The following is a 23,479-nucleotide window of genomic DNA, read 5'->3' on the forward strand; positions in this document are numbered from 1 at the left end:
CTCTCCTCTCTTCTCTCTTCTCTCCTCTCTCATTTCTTCTCCCTCCTCTCTCCTCTCATCTCTCCTCTCTCCTTTCTTCTCCCTCCTCTCTCCTTTCTTCTCCCTCCTCCCCCTATCTCTCTTCTCTCCCCTCTTCTCTCTTCTCCTTTCTCATCTTTCCTCTCCTCTCTCGTTCCTTCTTCTTCTCTCCTCTCTCCTTCCTCTCTCCTTCCGCTCTCCTCTCATCTCTCCTCTCTCCTTTCTTCTCCCTCCTCTCTCCTTTCTTCTCCCTCCTCCCCCTATCTCTCTTTTCTCCCCTCTTCTCTCTTCTCCTCTCTCATCTTTCCTCTCTCCTCTCTTCTCTCCTCACCCATTTCTTCTCCCTCTTCTCTTCTCTCTCCTCTCTTCTCTTTTCTCTTCTTTCTCCTTCCTCATCTCTCCTCTCTCCTGTCTTCTCTCCTCTATCCTTTCTTCTCCATCCTTTCTTTTCCCTCCTCTCTTCTCTCCTCTCCCGTTACTTCTCCCTTTTCTCTCCTCTCTCCTTTCTTCTCCCTCCTCTCTTCTCCCTCCTCTCTCCTGTCTTCTCTCCTCTCTCCTTTCTTCTCTCTCCTTTCTTCTCCCTCCTCCCCCTATCTCTCTTCTCTCCCCTCTTCTCTCTTCTCCTCTCTCATCTTTCCTCTCTCCTCTCTTCTCTCCTCACCCATTTCTTCTCCCTCTTCTCTTCTCTCTCCTCTCTTCTCTTTTCTCTTCTTTCTCCTTCCTCCTCTCTCCTCTCTCCTGTCTTCTCTCCTCTATCCTTTCTTCTCCATCCTTTCTTTTCCCTCCTCTCTTCTCTTCTCTCCTCTCTTTTCTTCTCTCTCCTCTCTTTTCTTCTCTCGCCTTTCTTCTCTTCTCTTCTCTCTCCTCTCTTCTCTATTCTCTTCTTTCTCCATTCTCCATTCTTCTCCCTCCTCTCTCCTCTCTTCCTTCTCTGGAGACGTCTTCTCTGACGTTATGGCATCAGCAAATGGGAATCGTAAAAATAAAATAAAAATCTTTCCCTGTAGGAGCTGGTGACGGCCTGGTACATTGGCTTCCTGGTCCTCATCTTCTCCTCCTTTCTGGTCTACCTTGTGGAGAACAAGTTCAACAGCGAGTTTGCCACCTATGCTGATGCCTTATGGTGGGGAACGGTGAGTAAAGTTACAGATACTCCTCTGTCTGCCCTCGTAATGGGAGAGTCCACAGTGGATGGTGGATGATGTTGGAACAGTCCATGTTTGCCAGTTAAGGGGTCCTTTTTCCTACGACTGTTTTCCAAACACTTAACATTGTTTTTTGATGTTCTATTAATTTAATGTTCTGTATTTCTACTCAGCTGCACGGCCTGTCCCTGATTTGGTTTCTGGACAACAAGGAAATAAAGCTCTTATTCAAATAGTATTTACCTGTGAAAATTCATCATTTTCACTAATACGACACATTTTCAGTATTATTATTTTCACGTTAAAGGAGGCAAAGGAGAACAAGCAGAAAGTCCTTTCATTCTTTGCCAGGCACTTTTCTTTTTATGTCCCTCCTGTTTTGTTGCAAATAAGCTTTGACTAAAAACCTTCTTCTTCTTAATATGCATTAGTCCCAGCACCATTAGCCACCATTTATATACTGCCTCCAAAAGTCATAATGACACAAAATGAACGGCAGCCCAGCACGGCAGAATGGGTAGGAAACCCAGATAGAAGAGAGTCACTAAATCAATAGGGAATTATCTCCTGTGCTTTTCAGCCAATTAGATAGCAGTAGGAGAGAGAGAGAGATGAGAAAGAGAGGGGGGGAGAGGGAAAGAGAGAGAGGGAAAGAGAGATGGGGAGAGAGACGGAAAAAGAGAGGGAGAGTGGGAGAGACAGACAGAGAGAGACAGAGAGAGAGAGAGACTGAAAAGGAGAGGGAGAGTGGAAGAGAGACAGACAGAGAGAGAGAGAGAGAGACTGAAAAAGAGAAGGAGAGTGAGCGACAGAGAGAGAGAGAGGAGGCAGATGAAACTAAAGCTATATAATAAGCCAATGAAGTGATATAAACATCAAAAGGCAGAAATGCATTATCATCACACATACAATACTTATTCTTGTGAATAGACCCTAGTAAATAGTGTAAATTGCAGCCATTTTGTTAGGATTTCAATGCCCTCACAAATGTACGTCGATGATATTTATTTTGGTGGCTTCGCTCCATATAGTATAATTTAGGACCTAATAGTGGCGTCTTTCTCAAGATATAATTGTGTTTGTGTGTGTTCTCAGATCACCTTGACAACCATTGGTTACGGGGACAAGACCCCGAAGACATGGACCGGCCGTATGCTCTCAGCTGGGTTTGCTCTACTGGGCATCTCTTTCTTTGCCCTGCCAGCGGTGAGTACATACACACACTCATACATATGCACGCACACACACATACACACACACAAATTGGCAGACACATGCATTCACACACACGCACACTACTTACGTGATTGTATCCTTTCAGTTACTCTACTAGACCACCTCCCCTGTCTGACTTCACGGTCACATGTTGTTCACAGTCACTAATGAGGCATTGACCCAAAATGGCCGACAAAAGAGCCGTTTGACATGTTCTCACCTGATTCCCATGTCCTCCTGTGTCTTCCCAGGGTATACTGGGCTCAGGCTTTGCCCTGAAGGTCCAGGAGCAGCACAGACAGAAGCACTTTGAGAAGAGGAGGAACCCAGCCGCTTGTCTCATCCAGGTAAAGGCAAAGTGTTGTAGCTATCACAGGCTATGTCCCAAATAGCACCCTATTCCCTATATAGTGCACTTTTTTTGACCCAAGCCCTATGGGTCCTGGTCAAAAAATGCTATGAAGGAGATGCCATTTGGGACAGAGCCTCATTTTCTCTGACTCACACTTACTACAATACTGCTAGTGGTACTATAGTCACTTTAATGGTATTTTCAATTCAAATTGCCCTTGGGCTATGAATACATCATTAGAGATTTGTGCCAGAGATAGATAGTCATTGTCTCTCGTTGATTGAATCAATCGTTTACCTTACTGTTGTGAAGTATGGTGACGTTGAACCTAAAAGTAATGTTGTTGTTATCCAGTCTCTATTTCCACCACCTCACATTCCCTCCAAACATGCCCAGGAACCAGCATGTAGGGTGACCTCCTCTAACCCCGGGTTCTCCATTGTTTCCAAGCTATAGGTTCTGTCCATTCTCCCCAATTCCTAACACTCTACCCACAAGAGTGTCAGGCAAGCTTAAGCTGTTAGCTATCCTTCCCTCTTCCCTGCGTCCCTCGTCTTCCTCTTTTCCTTCCTGTTTGTGACCTCACCTTGTGGTTTCCTTTGTGTATCCCTCCATCCCTCGCTTCCTCTCCTGCCTCCCTCCTCTACCTTCTCTGCTTTCTCCTCTTACCTTGCTCTTTCTTCTCCTCCTTACCCTCCTCCCCCGCTTTCTTCTTCTTCCTCCTCTGCCTCCTTTCCCCTCCTCCTCCCCTCTCCTCCTCTCCGTCCTCCCACCGCACCAGGCTGCGTGGCGCTACTACTCCACCGACTACTCTACCAGGCCGTATCTAGGCGCCACGTGGCGTTACCACGTGAGCCTCCTGCCCTCCCAGCCCCACAGGCATGTACTGTACCTGGCCTCCGAACTCGGCCCAGCGACAGAACGTGTCACTCACGCGTGACCTTTGACCCGTGATTGCTTTGTTGTGTTTTTTTGAATCACTAATCAGAGTTTTTTTTCCCCCATTTGTTTTATTCCTCTGTTTGTCCTTTCTTTTTATTCTTTTTTGGATTTTCTTTTGTCTCATTTTGTCTCTTTTGTCTCTTTTTTCTTTTCCTCCACCTGTGTTTCTGTGTGTTCTGCATGCAGTGTGTTTGGCGTAGTTATGCGGCTGATGAGAACTCGGTTTCCATTGCTACCTGGAAGCCTCATTTGAAGGCGTTGCATACCTGCAGCCCTACAAAGTAGGTACAACGTTGGCAGCTGGTGTCTGAGTTTGGTGTCTGTGCCCCTGTTAAGCAGTCTTTTCCCTTCTCTTTTTCCAATGATGTATTTCTGTTAACTTTTCTTTCCTAGCCTGGTCCCAGATCTGTTTGGCACATTTGTGACAATGGCCATAGGTGTTGGCAAGACAGCACAAACTGATCTGGGACCAGGCTACTTATTCTTCTACTTATCTTGTCTACCTCTCTACCTCAAGTACTATTTCACTTATGTACTTCCTTCTTTTCTGTGAATGAATACATTTATATTTTATCATTTGTCTTCTGTTATAATAAGTCAATAGTTAACAGCCATCAAAAGACCAATATTGTCCAGGTTCCATTTCATCCAAACTGTAGTGAACTCAAGAACTCAAGAAATATGACTAAAAACCAATCATGTAGACTATACCCCAGTACACCTCTATCCTGCTGACACAACAGGCATTCACATCTCCCAATATATGCTCAAACCATCAGTCTAACCGTTTAAGGTAGCGTTCTCAATGACACCCCATTCCCTATGTAGTGCGCTACTTTTGATCAGGCCCTAGTCAAAAGTAGTGCGCTACATAGGGAATAGGGTGCCATTTGGAACTTTGGCCTAACACAGTTAGCTAAGAGTCACTGAAGACTTGAGATTGTCTGCACTCCACTTTCAACTGAGGCAGTGAATTTAGCTGTTGTCCTCCACGGCCCATCCATTTCTGACGGTAATCAGCGTCTAAATGATCCAATCGGGCTTTAATGAATGTGTGGCCACATCTCCGTCTCTCGTCTCATTGGACTGCCACTGTGCTGGAATAGCCTTGTGTGATTGGGAGATCTGGAGTGCCTGTATTGGTATTATCTGCCAATAGCGTTTCAAGACTGGTAAATATGCAGATGGAATGTTGTGGAACCTGGAGATATTGGAGAATCCATATGCTACATGCTTTACTGACAGCTAGACAACATACACACGCACACACACACACACATACACTGATGACACACACCTACTGATGACACACACCTGTCTACACACTGCTAGCAAGTTTGCCTGGATAGTTATACTGCATTGAAATGCATGTGTGTGTGTGTGTGTGTGTGTGTCTTGAGTCTTGTTTCTGTTTAGTCTGGTGACATGCTTGTGATTTGCTCATGTGCTCAACACAACGCTGCCTCAAATACTCAGCATCTCCTTTGAATACGACCCCTGGAGGTCAACTCGCTACTCGTTGGCTCAGTAGATGATGTTTGCGATGAAGACTTTGCTAAATTTTCCTCACTTTCTCTCCTCTCCCCTCTCTCACTTCTCAACCTGAAGGAAGGACCAGGGTGAATCGTCCACAAGGTGCGTACCTCCTACTTGTTCTGTGTATCTACTTGACGCACAGATCCACACGCACCACTACCACCGGTGTACGTCGTAACCCTGTGTGTTGGGGGTCACGTCTTCCCTACTGTCTGTATGGAGTATACTGATGGCAAGTCGCTCTGGATAAGATCGTCTGCTCTGCCAAATGACCAAAATGGAAATGTCAATGCTTTCAGACGCTATTCAGAACTGTGTGGGTGTGTCTCAAATGTCTCTAGGACATTGGTCAAAAGTAGTGCACTATCAAGGGAGGAGGGTGTCATTTGGGATTTACTGTGTATTGCTGAAAGTGCCAATATGCAGTCGGTGACCTATTGTAGAGCAAGATAGCTGGTTAAGAGGTGTTGGCCCTAGCTCTTAATTTAATGGATCTATTTATAGAAACAGCCAGCAGTTCATTACTTAGTCATTATTTACCTCTCCTTTGGGCCTCTCCCCCCTCTTTCTTCAGTGTTTATCTTTCTTTCTCTCCTTTTATTATTCCTTCTTCCCTCTCGCTCTCCATCTATTTATTCCTCCCACTCCCCTATTCTCTCTCAGCTCTTGTCCTTTTCTCTCTCTCTCTCTCTCTCTCTCTCTCTTCTTCCTCTGCCTCATCCCTTTCTCTCACTACATCTCTCCGTACCTTAGGTGTTCTTCAGGAAGGAAATGATTGCAGTGGTTTCTCTCTCTTTCTCTCTCTCTCTCTCCCTCTCTCTCTCTCTCTCTCTCTTTCTTCCTTTTGCCTCATCCCATTCTCTCACTACATCTCTCCGTACCTTAGGTGTTCTTCAGGAAGGAAATGATTGCAGTGGTTTCTCTCTCTCTCTCTCTCTCTCTTTCTTCATCTGCCTCATCCCATTCTCTCACTACATCTCTCCGTACCTTAGGTGTTCTTCAGGAAGGAAATGATTGCAGTGGTTTCTCTCTCTCTCGCTCTCTCTAAAATTAGAACTAATTGTGTTTATTGCAGTCGTGTGTTGTGTGTGTATTTCAGTATAACAAGATTTGAGTGACACAGACACTAAATTACAGAGGAAAGATTGAGGAGGGAGAGGAAACTCTTTTTCTCTGTCTTTCTCTAGCTCTCTGTCTTTCTCTCTCTATTTCTGTTTTTTTCTCTCTATGTCTCTCTCTCCATCTCTGTTTTTTTCTCTCTCCCCTATCTCTCACTCTCTATTTCTCTCTCTCTATCTCACTCTGTCTTTCTCTATGTCTTTCTCTGTCTCTCTCTCTCTCTGTGGGAGCTAGGAGTGATGTAATATGTTGTTTTAGCTGTCGTTACACAACAGTAGGGAAAGCAGAATGCGTGTCTTTAAAGTGAAAAACAGAATTAAAAACCTGAGGGCCACTAAAACATTTGTCTGTGAAGAGACTGTACTTATTTTTTAGTTGAGATTTCCAAACTGAGTGTAAAGTGTCAACAGAATATCTGAACAAATAAAACATTCAGTGTTGCCTAGTGTTGAGAGGGTGAGGACAGAATCCCTCCCACGCAAACCCAAACACTTGAAAAGCATGTCGGTAGAACAGGAGAGACAGAGGGAGGGAGAGAGCGAGAATGAGAGAGAACAAAGCTCCAGCATCCTCCACCTATTGAATTCAATTCACCACCCCTCTCTCTCTCTCATGGTCAAGGGCTCCACCTCAAACCTGCAGGAGAAAAATAAATAAATAACAATCCATTTCTGAGTGTCATTGAACCAGGTGCCAACGGCCCTGAAAGCCTACTGGTGCCCAACAGGTTGCCTGTTCTAAAAGTCTACCATCCTCCACACATATAACAGCACCTCTCTCTCTCGCTCTCTCTCTCTCTCAGCTGAATTAGTATGGTTAAATGAGAGACATGGACGGGAGTGGGACTGAATTATCAAATGATAGGCCTTTTAAAACTGCTGTCATACCTAGGCTCTTCATTTTCTCTCTCCACTGAGCTCAATTACCTTTGAAACACGCTCTTTCTAAATGTCAGCAAGTGGTTGAAAAAGTATAGTGGTTCTACAGGGTCTCTGGTCATGCTTTAGTTTAGTGTGATTGAAGCCTAGCGATCATGTTGCGTTTATAAAGCCTTCATATACATGACATAAAGGACTATGTCATCTGTCATGAGTTATATTTACATCCATAAACTATACCGTACAAAGACATTAACACACTTAGTTTGAGGTGGCGATTGTATAGATTACATTTCATAAACATTCATATGCAGACATAAAGGCATATAACATACTGTAAGTATACAGAGACATTCATAGAAGCTACATTCATAACCGAAACAAAGACGTTCACATACAGTACCAGTCAAACATTCGGACACACCTACTCATGCAAGGGTTTTTCTTTATCTTCTACATTTGTAGAATAATAGTCAAGACATCCAAACTATGAAATAACACATCTGGAATCTTATAGTAAACCAAAAAGTTGCCTTGATGACAGCTTTGCACACTCTTGGCATTCTCTCAACCAGCTTCATCTGGAATGCTTTTGCAAAAGTCTTGAAGGAGTTCCCACATATGCTAAGCACTTGTTGGCTGCTTTTCCTTCACTCTGCGGTCCAACTCATCCCAAACCATCTCAATTGGGTTGAGGTCGGGTGATTGTGGAGGCCAAGTCATCTGATGCAGCACTCAATCACTCTCCTTCTTGGTCAAATAGCCCTTACACAGCCTTGGCTTGGGTGATTGTCCTGTTCAAAAACAAATAGTCCCACTAAGAGCAAACCAGATGGGATGGTGTATCGCTGCAGAATGCTGTGTTAGCCATGCTGGTTAAGTGTGCCTTGAATTCTAAATAAATCACTGACAGTGTCACCAGCAAAGCACCCCCACACCAAAACACCTCCTCCATGCTTCACGGTGGAAACCACACATGTGGAGATCATCCGTTCACCTACTCTGCATCTCACAAAGACATGGCGGTTGGAACCAAAAATCTCAAATTTGGACTCATCAGAGCAAAGGACAGATTTCCACCGGTCTAATGTGTTTCTTGGCCCAAGCAAGACTCTTCTTCTTGTTGGTGTCCTTTAGTAGTGGTGATTCGACCATGAAGGCCTGATTCATGCAGTCTCATCTGAACAGTTGATGTTGAGATGTGTCTGTGACTTGAACTTTGTGAAGCATTTATTTGGGCTGCAATTTCTGAGGCTCTAATGAACTCATACTCTGCAGCAGAGGAAACTCCTTTCCTGTGGCAGTCAGGAAAGAGAGCTAGTTTCATCACAGAGCTTGATTGTTTTTGTGACTGCACTTGAAACTTTAAAAGTTCTTAAAATGTTCCGTATTGACTGACCTTCATGTCTTAAAGTAATGATGGACTGTCATTTCTCTTTGTTTATTTGAGCTGTTCTTGCTATAATATGGACTTGGTCTTTTACCAAATAGGTCTATCTTCTGTTTACCACCCCTACCTTGTCACAACACAACTTATTGGCTAAAATGCATTAAGAGAGAAAGAAATTCCACAAATAAACATTTAACAAGGCACACCTGTTAATTGGAATAGATTCCAGGTGACTACCTCATGAAGCTGGTTGAGAGAATGCCAAGAATGTGCAACGCTGTCATCAATTCACAGAGTCGGTACTTTGAAGGATCTCAAATGTTAAATATATTATACACTTTTTTGGTTACTACATGATTCCATATGTGTTATTTCATAGTTTTGTAAATAGTAAAAATAAAGAAAAACCCTTGAATGAGTAGGTGTCCAAACTTTTGACTGGTACTGTATACGATAAACACATATATTTTCTTACCGTATCTCTTTCCTCTGGTTTGTAGTAAAGTTCTCAGTAGTAAGCAGAAGCTACTGAGGAGGTGTACCCTACGGAAACATACTAGGTACACAGCACCCCCCCTGCCCGCTTGGACTCATGACTATTTTGGGAATGACAACAAATTTTCAAAATGGCTGCATATAGGTTCTGGGAGTTCTCTGACGATCTGAGTTACCTTTGCAACAATGTTGAGCTTCTTTTGGACAGTGCCTGAAAATGCTGCCTGTTGTCTTATGATTTTAACCACTTCTCTTACTGTACACTAACTCTTAATACTCTTACAGTTGAAGTCGGAAGTTTACATACACTTAGATTGGAGTCATTAAAACCTGTTTTTCAACCACTCCACAAATTTCTTGTTAGCAAACTATAGTTTTGGGATGTCGGTCAGGACATCTACTTTGTGCATGACACAAGTCATTTTTCTAACAATTGTTTACAGACAGATTATTTCACTTATAATTCACTGTATCACAATTCCAGTGGGTCAGAAGTTTACATACACTATGTTGACTGTGCCTTTAAACAGCCTAGAAAATTCCAGAAAATGTTGTCATGGCTTTAGAAGCTTCTGATAGGTCAATTTTAGGTGTACCTGTGGATGTATTTCAAGGTCTACCTTCAAACTCAGTGCCTCTTTGCTTGACATCATGGGAAAATCAAAAGAAATCAGCCAAGACCTCAGAAAAAAATTGGTTCATCCTTGGGAGCAATTTCCAAATGCCTGAAGTTACCACGTTCATCTGTACAAACAATAGTATGCAAATCAATCCCAGAACAACAGCAAAGGACCTTGTGAAGATGCTGGAGGAAACAGGTACAAAAGTATCTATATCCACAGTAAAACGAGTCCTACATTAACATAACCTGAAAGGCCGCTCAGCAAGGAAGAAGCCACTGGTCCAAAACCCCCATAAAAAGCCAGATTACGGTTTGCAACTGCACATGGGGACAAAGATTGTACTTTTGACTGAAAAAGCATATGCGAGCAATGAGGCCTACAAACCTGACTCAGTTACATCAGCTCTGTCAGGAGGAATGGGCCAAAATTCACGCAACTTATTGGGGGAAGCTTGTGGAAAGCTACCTGAAACGTTTGACCCAAGTTAAACAATTTGAAGGCATTGCTACCAAATACTAATTGAGTGCATGTAAACTTGTGACCCACTGGGAATGTGATGAAAGAAATAAAAGCTGAAATAAATAATTCTCTCTACTATTATTCTGACATTTCACATTCTTAAAATAAAGTGGTGATCCTAACTGACCTAAGACAGGGAATTGTTACTAGGATTAAATGTCAGGAATTGTGAAAAATGTATTTGGCTAAGGTGTATGTAAACTTCCGACTTCAACTGTATTTCTGACTGTACAAGAGCTTTTTGGTAAGGTCTTAAAAACAGATCCACTGAACAGATATGTTGTCTAACTGGTTCATTGTGATATTTCACCAACTTCAATCATTCTGGAAGTTTTATCAACGACTCTTGCCTCTTACCTCACTTCATGTCATTCACACCATTCACACTCACATCACCAAAACATGAAAGACACAATGACTTCATCAATAGTCACGATAACATTTACAATGACCACCAAAACAGTCATGGTTAGATTGGATATAGCTTCCTACCCCTTGCCCCGCTGCCTCTCCTCTGCACGGCCCCTCCACTGGCCCTGCATGTTGTCACTTGGAAACCCTGTACACAGCATTGTCCATCCTCTGACCTCAGCACTCCACCCTGCACCTCACCATTTCAGCAGTCCCTCCTTGGATATTAGACCCCATGAATAGTTCATCACAAAGGTTCATGAAATCATCACTTCCCCCCCTATTCCCTTGGTGTTCTTGATTATCAATTATACAAGACCCTCCCCTGCACAAACCCCTCTTCTATGGTAGCTCCTCCAATGGTGACTCTGCCAGTCCGAGAGACAGGGATTGGCCAGCTGAGGTCACATGTCTAGGAGTGAGCTGAGTGCTAAAGAATCATAATTACATACTAACAGTAGGGTACCTGCTGAAGCATTTTGCCTGCTGTGCGCATGCATTTTAGATAATAGGCTGCAATGCATGCTGGTCTATGAATAGGCCCATCAATCTAACCTAATTTAAATGCCTTGCTCTCCAGTGAAGCAACCAATAATTGGGTAAACAAATGAACAAACTCATGAAATGGTGAAAGACTCCTGTAAAAGGTTTCCAATCAATTGCATTTTGTTTTAATTGTTCCCGACCCCGAACCTGTGCTTGATCTTGATACAGTACGTGTGTATATCTTTGTTCCACTAACACCATTCCTTTCTCTCTCTCTCTCTCTCTCTCTCTCTCTCTCTCCATCCCTCCACACCATCATCCCCCTTTCTCCATCCATCGATCCATCCCCATGACAGCCAAAAGCTGAGTTTCAAAGACCGTGTCCGGATGGCGAGCCCCAGGGGGCAGAGTATTAAGAGCCGGCAGACGTCGGTGAGCGACCGGCGGTCCCCGGGGACTGAGGCTGGGGGTACGGAGGGCACCAGCCCTGCCAAGGTCCAGAAGAGCTGGAGCTTCAACGACCGCACCCGCTTCAGACCCTCCCTCCGCCTCAAGATCCAATCACGCTCCACTGCCGATGGTGAGAGGAACTAATGAATTGTCGTGATTGGTCAATTGTTGGATTTGGGCGTTTAGTGTAAGAGATGGGTTGATTGGTACAATGTCATTTTCTTTGCCTTTATACCAAAATTGTAATCTTGCCCTGATGCTTTCTACACATCCTCAGAATGATATCTCATGATATCTTTAGATATACCTAGCTTATCCTTAGATCACTGGTGAGCTACATCAACTTAAAACCACACTATTAATGTTGTGCTAGCTTTAGCTCCCTTTACCTAAGTTATCTGGCTGGGTGCTGTGTGCTAGCCTTTGAAGGATTACTCCTAGACCCCCGTCTTATGGGCAGACCAGACCAGAGCTGGCACAGACCATAGAGCCAGCCAGAGAGCCAGCTAGGCCCAGCGGGAGGAATGTTAATGCCTGTTTGCTGTGCGCTGGTTTGGGTTAGTGGGAATGGCCGGCCTGGCTTGGTTATGGCTGGAGCTCTGGACCGTACTCTGGATGCTGAGGGGGAAGGGAACGGGTATGCTGTAGTTTAGCAGCCTTAAGGGGCTAGCAGAGGCTGTAGTGCTGCTCTCTCCAGCCTAGCCAGCTGGCTGGGGGAGGCAGGGTACCAGCCACAGTGACCAGGTAGCTAGGTCAACTGGAACACCAGCTAAATTCTAGAATGAAGTAGGTCTATACCAATAGTGGACTACAATAACACTATTACCATAATAACACCATTACCATAATAACACTATTACCATATAACACCATTACCACAATAACACTATTACCATAATACCACCATTACCATAATAACACTACTACCATAATAACACTACTGCCATAATAACACTACTACCATAATAACACTACTACCAAAATAACACCATTACCATAATAACACTACTACCAAAATAACACCATTACCATAATAACACTACTACCAAAATAACACCATTACCACAATAACACTATTACCATAATGACACTATTACCATAATAACATCATTGCCATAATAACAGCATTACCATAATAACACTACCATAATAACACTATTACCATAATAACACTATTACCACAATAACACTATTGCCATAGTAACACCATTACCACAATAACACTATCATAATAACACTATTGCCATAATAACACTACTACCATAATAACGCCATTACCATAATAAATGTTACCATAATAACACTACTACCATAATAACGCCATTACCATAATAAATGTTACCATAATAACACTATTACCGTAATAACACTATTACCATAATAACACTATTACCATAATATTGCTATTACCAGCAGATTATGTTGAGGATGGATAGAAATGGAATGGGGGATTTATCCAGATTAATCTGGTGTAAGAGACGTTTTGGATAAAGTGAGGACTACTGACTATACTGTATATGACACTTACCTTACACAACCATACAATAATCATGTTGTATATGCTAAATGGATTGTTGCATATACAGTATGCCAGATGGATTAAATGGCTTTGCCAAGAACCAACTACAGCACTTTCTGAATTAATGAGAGCAGAGATTGATGCTGGCTGACACACACACACACCAATCCTCCAAAGGCCCGTGGTGGCTTGCCTTGTAACATTACAAATAGCATTAACCTGGGGTCATAGAAAACCTTTTATTGGTCAGGGGAAAATTTGTTTGATCTGCACTCTACCACTTCTAACCCCTGGCCCGCTTTGGTGTGCTTTATGTCGTAACTCAGGCCACTCATAAACAGCAGGTCTTTGTGATAAATATTTCCCATTAGCAATATACCTACTGAGGCCAGGCAGCTCTCAGCCTCGCGCTCTTCTGCTATAATGTAGACTCTCTTTTGTGAAAACAAGAGTTTTTCCATTTTCTCTCTCCTCTCTCATCTCTCACCATTTCAACTTAAACATTTAATCAACAAGGCTATATACAGTATGCTTTTCTGAATACACTGAAAACAAACTTAAAGACACCAAAAACAAATGGTACTGGTGTGTGTGTGTGTGCGTTCGTGCGTGTGTGTAAAAAAAAATAAGTTTGGACTCATCCTACCTGTAGACTAGTTGAATGCCAATGCCATCCTGCTCTCTTTCAATTTGGCAAAATGGTCTATGGCTCTGTCATACTGTATGCTTTTAGTTTTTGTTGTCATAGGCTACCTAGCTAAAATGCTTGCTAGCCTAACTTCCTCGCATGGGCATCAATGAAACAGCTAAGTTAGCTAGCTACTTAACGTCAGCCTACAATTTGCCCAGTGTTATCCGGGTTAGGGTTTGGCTGGGGTAGGCCGTCATTGTAAATAAGAATTTGTTCTTAACTGACTTGCCTAGTTAAATAAAAGTTATTTAAAAATACTGCAGCAACATGTCATACTCTTTTGGTCCACACAACATCAGATAGATGAGCTACAGTGCCTTGCAAAAGTATTCACCCCTTTAGCGTTTTAATTTTGTTGCATTACAACCTGTAATTTAAATGGATTTTTATTTGGATTTCATGTAATGGACAAACACAAAATAGTCCAAATTGGTGAAGTGAAATGAAAAAAAAAAAATGAAAACAAATTGAAAGAAATGAAAAAACGGAAAAGTGGTGTGTGCATTTGTCTTCACCCCCTTTGCTATGAAGGCCCTAAATAAGATCTGGTGCAACCAATTACGTTCAGAAGTCACACAATTAGTTAAATAAAGTCCACCTGTGTGCAATCACTGTCTCTCTCTCCTCCCCTTCCTCCCTCTCTCCTACCCTTCCTCCATCTCTCCTCCCCTTCTTCCCTCTCTCTTTCCTCCCCTTCCTCCCTCTCTCCTTCCTTCCCTCCATCTCTCCTCCCCTTCTTCCCTCTCTCCCCCCTTCCTCCCTCTCTCCTTCCTTCCCTCCATCTCTCCTCCCCTTCCTCCCTGTCTCTTTCCTTCCCTCCATCTCTCCTCCCCTTCCTCCCTCTCTCCTTCCTTCCCTCCATCTCTCCTCCCCTTCCTCCCTCTCTCCTTCCTTCCCTCCATCTCTCCTCCCCTTCCTCCCCCTCCTCTCCTTCCTTCCCTCCATCTCTCCTCCCCTTCTTCCCTCTCTCTCTCCTCCCCTTCCTCCCTCTCTCCTTCCTTCCCTCCATCTCTCCTCCCCTTCCACCCTCTCTCCTTCCTTCCCTCCATCTCTCCTCCCTTCCTCCCTCTCTCCTTCCTTCCCTCCATCTCTCCTCCCTTCCTCCCTCTCTCCTTCCTTCCCTCCATCTCTCCTCCCCTTCTTCCCCTCTCTCTCCCTCACCTTCCTCCCCTCTCTCCTTCCTTCCCTACATCTCTCCTCCCCTTCCTCCCTCTCTCCTTCCTTCCCTCCATCTCTCCTCCCCTTCTTCCCTCTCTCTTTCCTCCCCTTACTCCCTCTCTCCTTCCTTCCCTCCCTCTCTCCTCCCCTTCCTCCCTCTCTCCTTCCTTCCCTCCATCTCTTGTCATAAAAAAATGAATGTTAAAACTCAAACTCTCTTTCCCTCCATCTCTCTCTCTCTCTCTAGCTGACTCTAACATGACCACTGAGGATGGGTTCGGTGATGACAAGGGGTGTCACTGTGAGATCTCTGTGGAGGACCTGCTGCCTTCCGTCAAGTCTGTCATCCGAGCCGTCAGGTGAGACGCACGCTCACTCACTCACACACACACACTGCCCTCACTCAAGTATGTCATCAGAGCCTTCGCGTGACATTTTTCTTCTTATTGTAACCTCCGAACTCTTTCCCCTAATCCATACCGTGAGAGGCAGCTTCAAAATCTCCCTTACCTCCTGCCATGGGTTTATCCAGTGGATACATTACTATATAACTTTTTCATCAGTCTTACCCCTTTGATCCTCACTTGGGCAGTAAGGGCCTCTCATATTCAACCTCTTCCGTTGTATGTGGCCCCTAGGCTCCACAGGTGTATGTACTAAGCTCCCCTCTACACTCTCTCAAAGGGCTAGATTTACATGCTACACAGCTAAAGTAAACAGTGAAGTAAATACTGATTTTACCTCAGATTGTTCACTGTACAACTTCACAAGAATATTTTCTTTAGAAATATGAAAAGATTTTCCAGATTATTTATGTTGAGAAAGAAGAGCTGTTTCTGCTGTTGCTATTGGATAGTTTTAGATCTCAGTACCTTGGCGTGTGTTACTCTAGGTCAATGTCGTTCTTTGTTTGAGGACTCCCTCTTGTGGTAGATTTAAGAACTGCATTGAGATGTCTTCCTGTGCTGGGTCTCATTCATTAGGACACACCGTAGCGAAACGTTTCGCAGCGGGAAACAAAAAGGAGCATTTCTTATTAGACACGTTCATGTAGTCCCTCCCTGTTTCAGTCTATGTTCTTTCATCTGGTATTTAATGAACATGACCCTGGTCTGGACCATCCAGGATAATGAAGTTCCACGTGGCCAAGAAGAAGTTCAAGGAGACATTGCGTCCGTACGATGTGAAGGACGTCATAGAGCAGTACTCCGCCGGACACCTGGACATGCTGTGTCGCATCAAGAGTCTGCAGACACGGTGAGAACAATAATGCACTGTCACGCGTGGTCAAAGTGCTCACGTAGTCACACTCTCTAAATTAGACCTTCCAATAAAATGCATGAAAAAGCTTAGCTAGCAGCTGTTTGCCCATGTGTATTCACTGCTTAGCCACTAATGTGAGCAGTATATGTCTTTGTCTTCATATGAGTGTGCATATGTTCTAGTCTGTGTGCATACATTCATATTTGTGTGTGTGTGTGTCCTCACTTTCCCCCACAGGCTGGACATGATAGTGGGGCCCCAGCCCCTGAGCAGCCGAGCCAAGACCTTTTCCTCTCCCTCCCTGCCCATGTATTACAGCCAGGGCAGAAAGAACTCCACGCAGGGGTCAGAGTTAACCCCCTCACGCCCCTCACACACACTCCTCACGCACTCCTCTCCTCACATCCTCTTGACTTTCTCCCCATCCCCTGCATGTGGACTAGCTGATTGTTTGCTAGAAGAAACACTTGCATGGTTTTCAAATCGCAAACATCTTTCTTACCTGTCTAGGTTGACAGTATATCTTACCTGCCTAGGTTGACAGTATATCTTACCTGTCTAAGTTGACAGTATATCTTACCTGTCTGGGTTGACAGTATATCTTACCTGCCTAGGTTGACAGTATATCTTACCTGTCTAAGTTGACAGTATATCCTACCGGTCTGGGTTGACAGTATATCTTACCTGCCTAGGTTGACAGTATATCTTGCCTGTCTAGGTTGACAGTATATCTTGCATGGGGGATCCATTTGGGACTGTTGATGGGTTCAGTTTCTAGATTCCTCCTGGTGATGTTTCTTCTGTTCTGCATTCGTGTCAACTGAGTTTTCTCTTAAACTTATGGCCCGATTCAATCAGATCCACTTTAGCCAACATCTGCAGAGCTGAATTGCGTTAGAGTTGTCAAATCCACATGTTGCTCCCGGTATTATGGCTATAACGGACATTGCCATTGGCTGCATGGTGTCTCATTAATAAATTCGAATTCTGGAATGTGAGATGTAATCTACACCTCGATTAGGCTGTTAAAAATCCTCATTATTTAGTTAAATTATTTTTCAATTTGAATGTAATTATTTCTATATTGCCTACACTTTCTCATTCTGAACTTCTAACGCGAGTGGGGAGGTGTGGCTTCTTGACAATGATCACAAGAGCAGCTGCTCACCGATTTTCAGCTCCAATGCGGTTCCACCGCCGACACCGCCAAAACGTCAGCCGTGCGGGTGTCGGCTGAAGCCGGTTAGCACTTGATCTGATTAAATCTAGGCCCTAAACTTTCACTGAATTTGAAAGGTCATATTTGCCAAATGAGTGAGTAGTGAGCCACCATATGGTAGAAACTTAAAATTACATTTGTCTGGTCGAGAGCTTCTTGAGTCATGGAAAATATTGATTATCTCATATAAACATCTCAACTGAAAGTCCAAATGCGTAGTAAAATTATATATAAATACAAATAAAAACTATGCTTGTAATTTAAGGTCATCCATTTTGTCTTTCAAATCCAGCAGTAGATAATACATTCTTCTCTTCTTCTTGCCTTGAAAAAAGGTGTGTTGACATCCCACTGGGCACAGACTTCCACCTCATTTCGGTGAAATTACATGGAAACAACGTTGATTCAACCAGTGTGTGTGTCCAGTGGGATGCTGTTGATATTGATACACTTGCAACATATCTCCAGTGACACAGTAAACCGAGCCAAATATATCCTTGTGAACAGTATGGCCTCTACAGTAAGTGTTGTATTCTCATAGAGGACCAATTCCAACTCTTAACTCTCTTTCCTTCCTTCTTCCTTCTCGGGCAGGCTGCCTACTGGACATCCTCTGGTCCTGCACCATTTCTCTCTCTGTACCCTTTCTTTAACACTATGTCTCCTGTGCCCTCCAGAGTGGACCAGATCCTGGGTAAAGGCCAGGTTCCTCTGGATAAGAAGATCCGGGACAAGCTGCTGTCTGATGGAGACCTGCTGGAGGACATGAGTATGCTGGGTCGTGTCTGCAAAGTGGAACGGCAGGTCAGTGGGTTTCCGTGAACTTAAACCACTGGTTCATTAAATATGGTGAATTATGTGTGGTTAACCTTTGACATTTGTAGGCATTGGCCTATATGGATAGGGATAAATTGAAATGTTTCTTACAGAAGAAGTATGAAAAGCACATGCATAACCATGGTAGCAATTGAAAGGGAACAGTTTGAAGATAATGGGAAGATAAATGATTAGACCAAAGGTGAGCACACAAGTTCACCTGACACGAGACTGGATCCAACCAATACACTGTCGACATTCAGTAACATAAAAATATTCCTCGAAAAATGTGGGTTAGGTGCAACATAGGACAACAAAATGACAAGGGTTTGAGCGAGAGGACTAACTGGGGTCTCAGAAGTGGCCACACCCCTCTCCAAAGTGTACACAGTTCCTAAGTCATTTCAATACACTTTTATGACTCAAAGAAGAGTCTTCAACCATAAGGTAGTTTTTGAGCTCTCCTAGCTGTGCCGTTGAGGAACTAGAGCAAGCAGACTTGTAGCTGTTTCGTTTGGAACACAACCCTGCATCCCCGCCATCACACAATTACTATTACAATTACTGTTGCTGTTTACACAATCCCAAAAGTCTTATAAATCACTGGGTGTAGGTGGGCCTGATTTGAAAGCTTGTTCTATTGTCAACATGACTAGCTAAGTTAATATATACAATCTTACAGTGTTAGGCTTTCACAAGGTCATTCAGAGAAACAGTCATTTTGGTGCGCATAGAAAGGAGTCATGAGTGCATTCAAGTGCGTGTGCATTCAGGTGCGTGTGCATTCAGGTGCGTGTGCATTCAGGTGCGCGTGCATTCAGGTGCGTGTGCATTCAGGTGTGTGTGCCATGTCGAATTATCTTCAGAGTAAACAAACATACCCTGAGTTGTTCTGAACAAAATGAGCCTATGATCCCATGTCCTCTTGTAACTGTACATCAAACATAGTGATCATAAACGCTGACACTGTACATGCCATGAGTTTTATGATATGGAGATGTGAAGTGCACATTTGGACTCACATGTGTTTGGTTTGGTTGTGTGACATCAAAGTGGTATTTATTATAATAGTCTCATCTTTCAAAATACAGAGAGTCCTCTTAACTTAAAGCATTTCCCTCACTAAGAGAACAACAAAAATAGCAACCGTTGCCCAAGTACCGGGAGAGATGGGGGGCAACTTCTTGTCGCGCGCTGTGCTCAAATTCAGAATGGATGTCAGTCCAAACCCATACAGCGCTGTGAAGCATTAGTGCCCAAATCTGCCATTTTTAACCTGTATACGGGTACAGGTACGAGTGTAAAGGGCTACCAACTACTGTTATTCAACATCTTATGGTTGAGTGTGGTTAAATGTTGTTTGTATGAACAATTATGTGAAAGTACTCTTTCTTTTGTGTAGCTAATATTAACCATCATTTCCTTCCGTCCTTCCTTCAATCCATCCCTCTCTAGGTCCAGTCTATTGAGTCGAAGCTAGACTCCCTGTTGGACATCTACCGGCATGTGTTACGTAAAGGCTCCTCCTCTGCCCTCACCCTCTCCTCCTTGCCTCTGTTCGAGCTGGAGCAGACCTCAGACTACCAGAGCTCTATCCTCTTCAAGGACCACTCCACCTGCTCTACCCAAGTCAGCAGCACCGGAGGTGGGCCAGGGATAGAGGGCCAAGGGGGGTGCGTGACCCGCTCCTCCACCAACGCCTCAAACCTGTCCCGGGGACTTCACCTTATCCTGGCGCCGTCCACCGAGCTCAGCCTCAACCTCAACACTGGCACCACCTCGCCTTCTACCAGTGGGCCCCCGCCCTCCTCGTTCAGTCCGTCGCCCCTTCCTCAACCCCACCATCATCATCATCATCATACCCTGCCGGAAAGTGGGGAACCAGTCCATAGAGGAAGTTCTTCTCACTCACCTCCTATTCTTACTCCTAATTGTGTATCTGGAGGTGGGGGGTTTCCTACTCTGGCCAGGCCCCCACCACCTCCTCCCCAGCCCAGCCGGACGGTGGGTCACTCCAGGCCGGAGAGGGAGAGGGAGATGGTGATGGAGGTGGGTGACTTCTGTGGAAGCCCGGAGGAGAGGGAGGATGGTGATGTGTTAGGCCCAGAACAAGGCCTCAGAATCGGGAGGCTGGGGCAGCCAAGAGGGGGGTCCAGTGGGAATAGCAATGGCCGGCCCTGCAATGCCAAAGCAGAGGGCTCCTGGAGGAGACGCACAAGCCTGGAAATGGAGCCCCTGGTACCCCTCTCTTCTGCTCTGGGAGGAGGAGGCCGCTGTTCCTCTGGCTCCAACCCCAGCCAGGCGGACCGAAGCCTGGGCAAGTCCATGTCCATCCAAAACCTGGGGCAGGGGGGGTCAACCACCTCCAGGGCCCTGGATAGCCACCACCATCCTAGCCTCAGCCTCTCCTCCCCCAGCCCCTGCAGCAGCAATTCCCCCACAGGCTCCCACAGTAGTCAGGACCCTGGGGGAGGGGGCGGCGGGGATGGCTGGGGGGAGGAGGACCTCTTTATCAGCGACAGGGACGTGGATGCCCTCCCTCTCCCCCCCGAGGCTCAAGGTGGAGCTTTTGGCTTTGACTTCCTGTCCCAGGGGACAGCCGACGCAACCTCTTACTCATCAGAGCTACTGAGGACAGACCCGGAGCTTGGGGCGGGGTTAAGTGCTCTGGCAGGGTTCAATAGGAGCCTGGCGAGCGCGAGCGGGAACATGTCATCGCCCCCCTCAGTCGGGAGCACCGAGTCCCTGAGCATGCCGCACGTACGGCTAAAATAAGACACACCCCCGTGTCGTATGGACCAATCAAAAAACCTCACCTTACAGAGAAGCTCTTTATTCTATTTTGGGAGGGGGGAGGGGGAACAGGGAGGGACTATAATGGTTATTTCTGTTTATTTTTTTTATGTTGATTCATTTGATAAAAAGCATAGTATTTTTCATACATGTCGACGATACATGAACATATCATTGCATGAATTATTCTTTTTTTAAAGTACGGTTGAAGAAATCGAAACAAAGAAAACAAAGAAGGTATAATAAAGAGAGAGAGAGAGGTGTATAAAAAAGAGACTGAGTAAGAGGTTGTGTGTATATATATATATATAAATATATATATAAAGAAACAAGCAAAACTTGATCCTGAAAGACGATGGATTGATCTGTGATCTCGAAACTGCATGAGCACTGCATGTTTTCAGTCCAAATGTTATGGTATTACAACTTACCCATACGTCTTACATTCATTAACACAGGAAGTTGTTGATGCCTATAGGCCTTAGGGCAAAACCCTTCTAGAAAACTTTTCCTTCATTTTAATACACATAATCATGTATAGTAAAAGTTCAAGTGTGGGGCCTCCTAACTTACAAGACGGGGCAAGTTAAATGGGGCAAGTTAAATGCTTACAAGTTAAATGCTTACATGAACCCAATATCATACTGTTATCCAAAGCTTCTGAGGCAGCCATCTTGAAATGAATGTTGCCTCAACACGACCAAGTTTTACACACACACACACACACACACACACACACACACACACACACACACACACACACACACACACACACACACACACACACACACACACACACACACACACACACACACACACACACACACACACACACACACACACACACACACACACACACACACACACACACACACACACACACACACCGGTAGTTTACATACTGTATAACTGTTGTACACAAGCTGCTACACTTAGTCCCGGGAAAGGAATAACTGCTAAAACAGGAGACGAATAGCTGCTAAGACCATAGAAATAGAAATACTAGAATATGGTCCACCCAGCATGACACCTTTGAATGGGGATGTCCGTTCTAGTAGTTATATTTCTATGCCTAAAACACAGTTCAATTGCGCACCCCGAGGTGTTTTCTACCCGACGACCAAGGTATCCACATTATGAATGTGATACCTGTGTATCTTCTCGTTCCAAAAAAATATTGAGTTACTTATAACACAAGAGACAAAAACACGATGAAGGGAGAAAATGTGCAAAAGTATATTATGTTATCTGATTATGTGACCCTGCAGTCTTACAGTACACGGTTTCAGTCGGAATCACACTCACCGGCTGTAGTTCTTTTAATACATTATAGTTTTGAATGCTTATTAAATTGCTTAAACGGAAGTTGACATGCTGTAGAATGTATATAATGTTATGTTAATAATCTGTAAGTGACATTTTGCACTCCCTGGCAAGCAGTGTGAGTGACATCATGGCTAATGCTAACAACAATTAGCCCTTTTGACTTAAAGGGATATGTCACTCAAATCACAAAATGACATTGTTTTTCTTACCCTTCAAGCAGTCTTTGGACAAGGAGAGACAGCAATGACGGACAGCAATTTCTTTACATGGTACCAAAATAAAAATGTAATTTTCTAATTTGGGTGGACTATCCCTTTAAATGTTGCAGATTCAGGTACAACAAGGTCATGTTCAATAGGGCACAATGTAGCAAAACATTTTGAAACGGAATGCAAAGATGACTCATTGGACATGCTCAGCCTCAGGTAGTAGGCTACTTCATCGGTTTTCACAACGTTTTGTAACATTCTGTGCCTACTGAACAGGATCCTGGTAGGGATTATTGGATGTTTCACCAAGTGGGTTGTTTCAAAGGAGAGAAACCCGTTAAAAAACAACATGAAATGTAGTATGAACTTGTACGCTAAATCCAAAGCTCCAGTACACATACCTTTGGAAACAGAAACATTAGCAGAAACATTTAGGGTCGATTAAATCCTCATTGAAGGCTTTACCAGAATATGTGAAGTACATAAAACATGCAGTACATAACATGGTGCCTTTCTTAGCGATATACTGTCCATTTCAATGTTTATTTGCACCCAACGTGTGGGTTGTTGGCCTTTTGTGCTGAAATGGTCTTACATACTTGATTTTTTTCGTCCCTTGTATAAAAAAATCTGATTTGGGCATTATTTATCCACAGAAAGAACATGTATTACCAAAGGAAAACTGGCCTTTAGAAATGTCATCATTGTGTCTCATACGATCATTATCCTAATTTATTTAAATGACGTGCACATACCTATACGATAGTAATAATATCCGTTAGCTCCATCAAACCTGTAATGTCATGAAAGATATTAAAGAAACTTCTATTCTCCTACATCAATAAAAAAAAAAAGAAGAAGGAAATTCAAGTGTGTTTGTGACATATTTACAGACACGTTCTGTTA

At 43.9% G+C, this 23,479-nt stretch overlaps 1 protein-coding gene across 2 annotated transcripts in view; it reads left to right on the forward strand.

Annotated features, from left to right (window-relative positions):
* Nucleotides 1–21,840, forward strand: part of LOC115142419 (potassium voltage-gated channel subfamily KQT member 5-like) — a 150,356-nt gene extending 128,516 nt beyond the window's left edge. Inside the window, exons 5-15 of one of the 2 annotated variants that reach the window (XM_029681855.2) lie at nucleotides 1,026–1,151; nucleotides 2,259–2,369; nucleotides 2,630–2,725; nucleotides 3,859–3,953; nucleotides 5,281–5,307; nucleotides 11,486–11,709; nucleotides 15,195–15,306; nucleotides 16,073–16,204; nucleotides 16,448–16,555; nucleotides 18,107–18,233; nucleotides 19,701–21,840. In XM_029681855.2, coding sequence (XP_029537715.2) covers nucleotides 1,026–1,151; nucleotides 2,259–2,369; nucleotides 2,630–2,725; nucleotides 3,859–3,953; nucleotides 5,281–5,307; nucleotides 11,486–11,709; nucleotides 15,195–15,306; nucleotides 16,073–16,204; nucleotides 16,448–16,555; nucleotides 18,107–18,233; nucleotides 19,701–21,020 — 2,478 coding nt within the window. In that variant the 3' untranslated portion in view covers nucleotides 21,021–21,840. The remainder of the gene's footprint in view (nucleotides 1–1,025; nucleotides 1,152–2,258; nucleotides 2,370–2,629; nucleotides 2,726–3,858; nucleotides 3,954–5,280; nucleotides 5,308–11,485; nucleotides 11,710–15,194; nucleotides 15,307–16,072; nucleotides 16,205–16,447; nucleotides 16,556–18,106; nucleotides 18,234–19,700) is intronic. The other variant, XM_029681856.2, reaches the window with a different exon arrangement.
* The last annotated feature ends 1,639 nt before the right edge of the window (nucleotides 21,841–23,479 follow it).

Source organism: Oncorhynchus nerka, linkage group LG15, assembly GCF_034236695.1.
Source record: "Oncorhynchus nerka isolate Pitt River linkage group LG15, Oner_Uvic_2.0, whole genome shotgun sequence".
NCBI lineage: Eukaryota > Metazoa > Chordata > Actinopteri > Salmoniformes > Salmonidae > Oncorhynchus > Oncorhynchus nerka.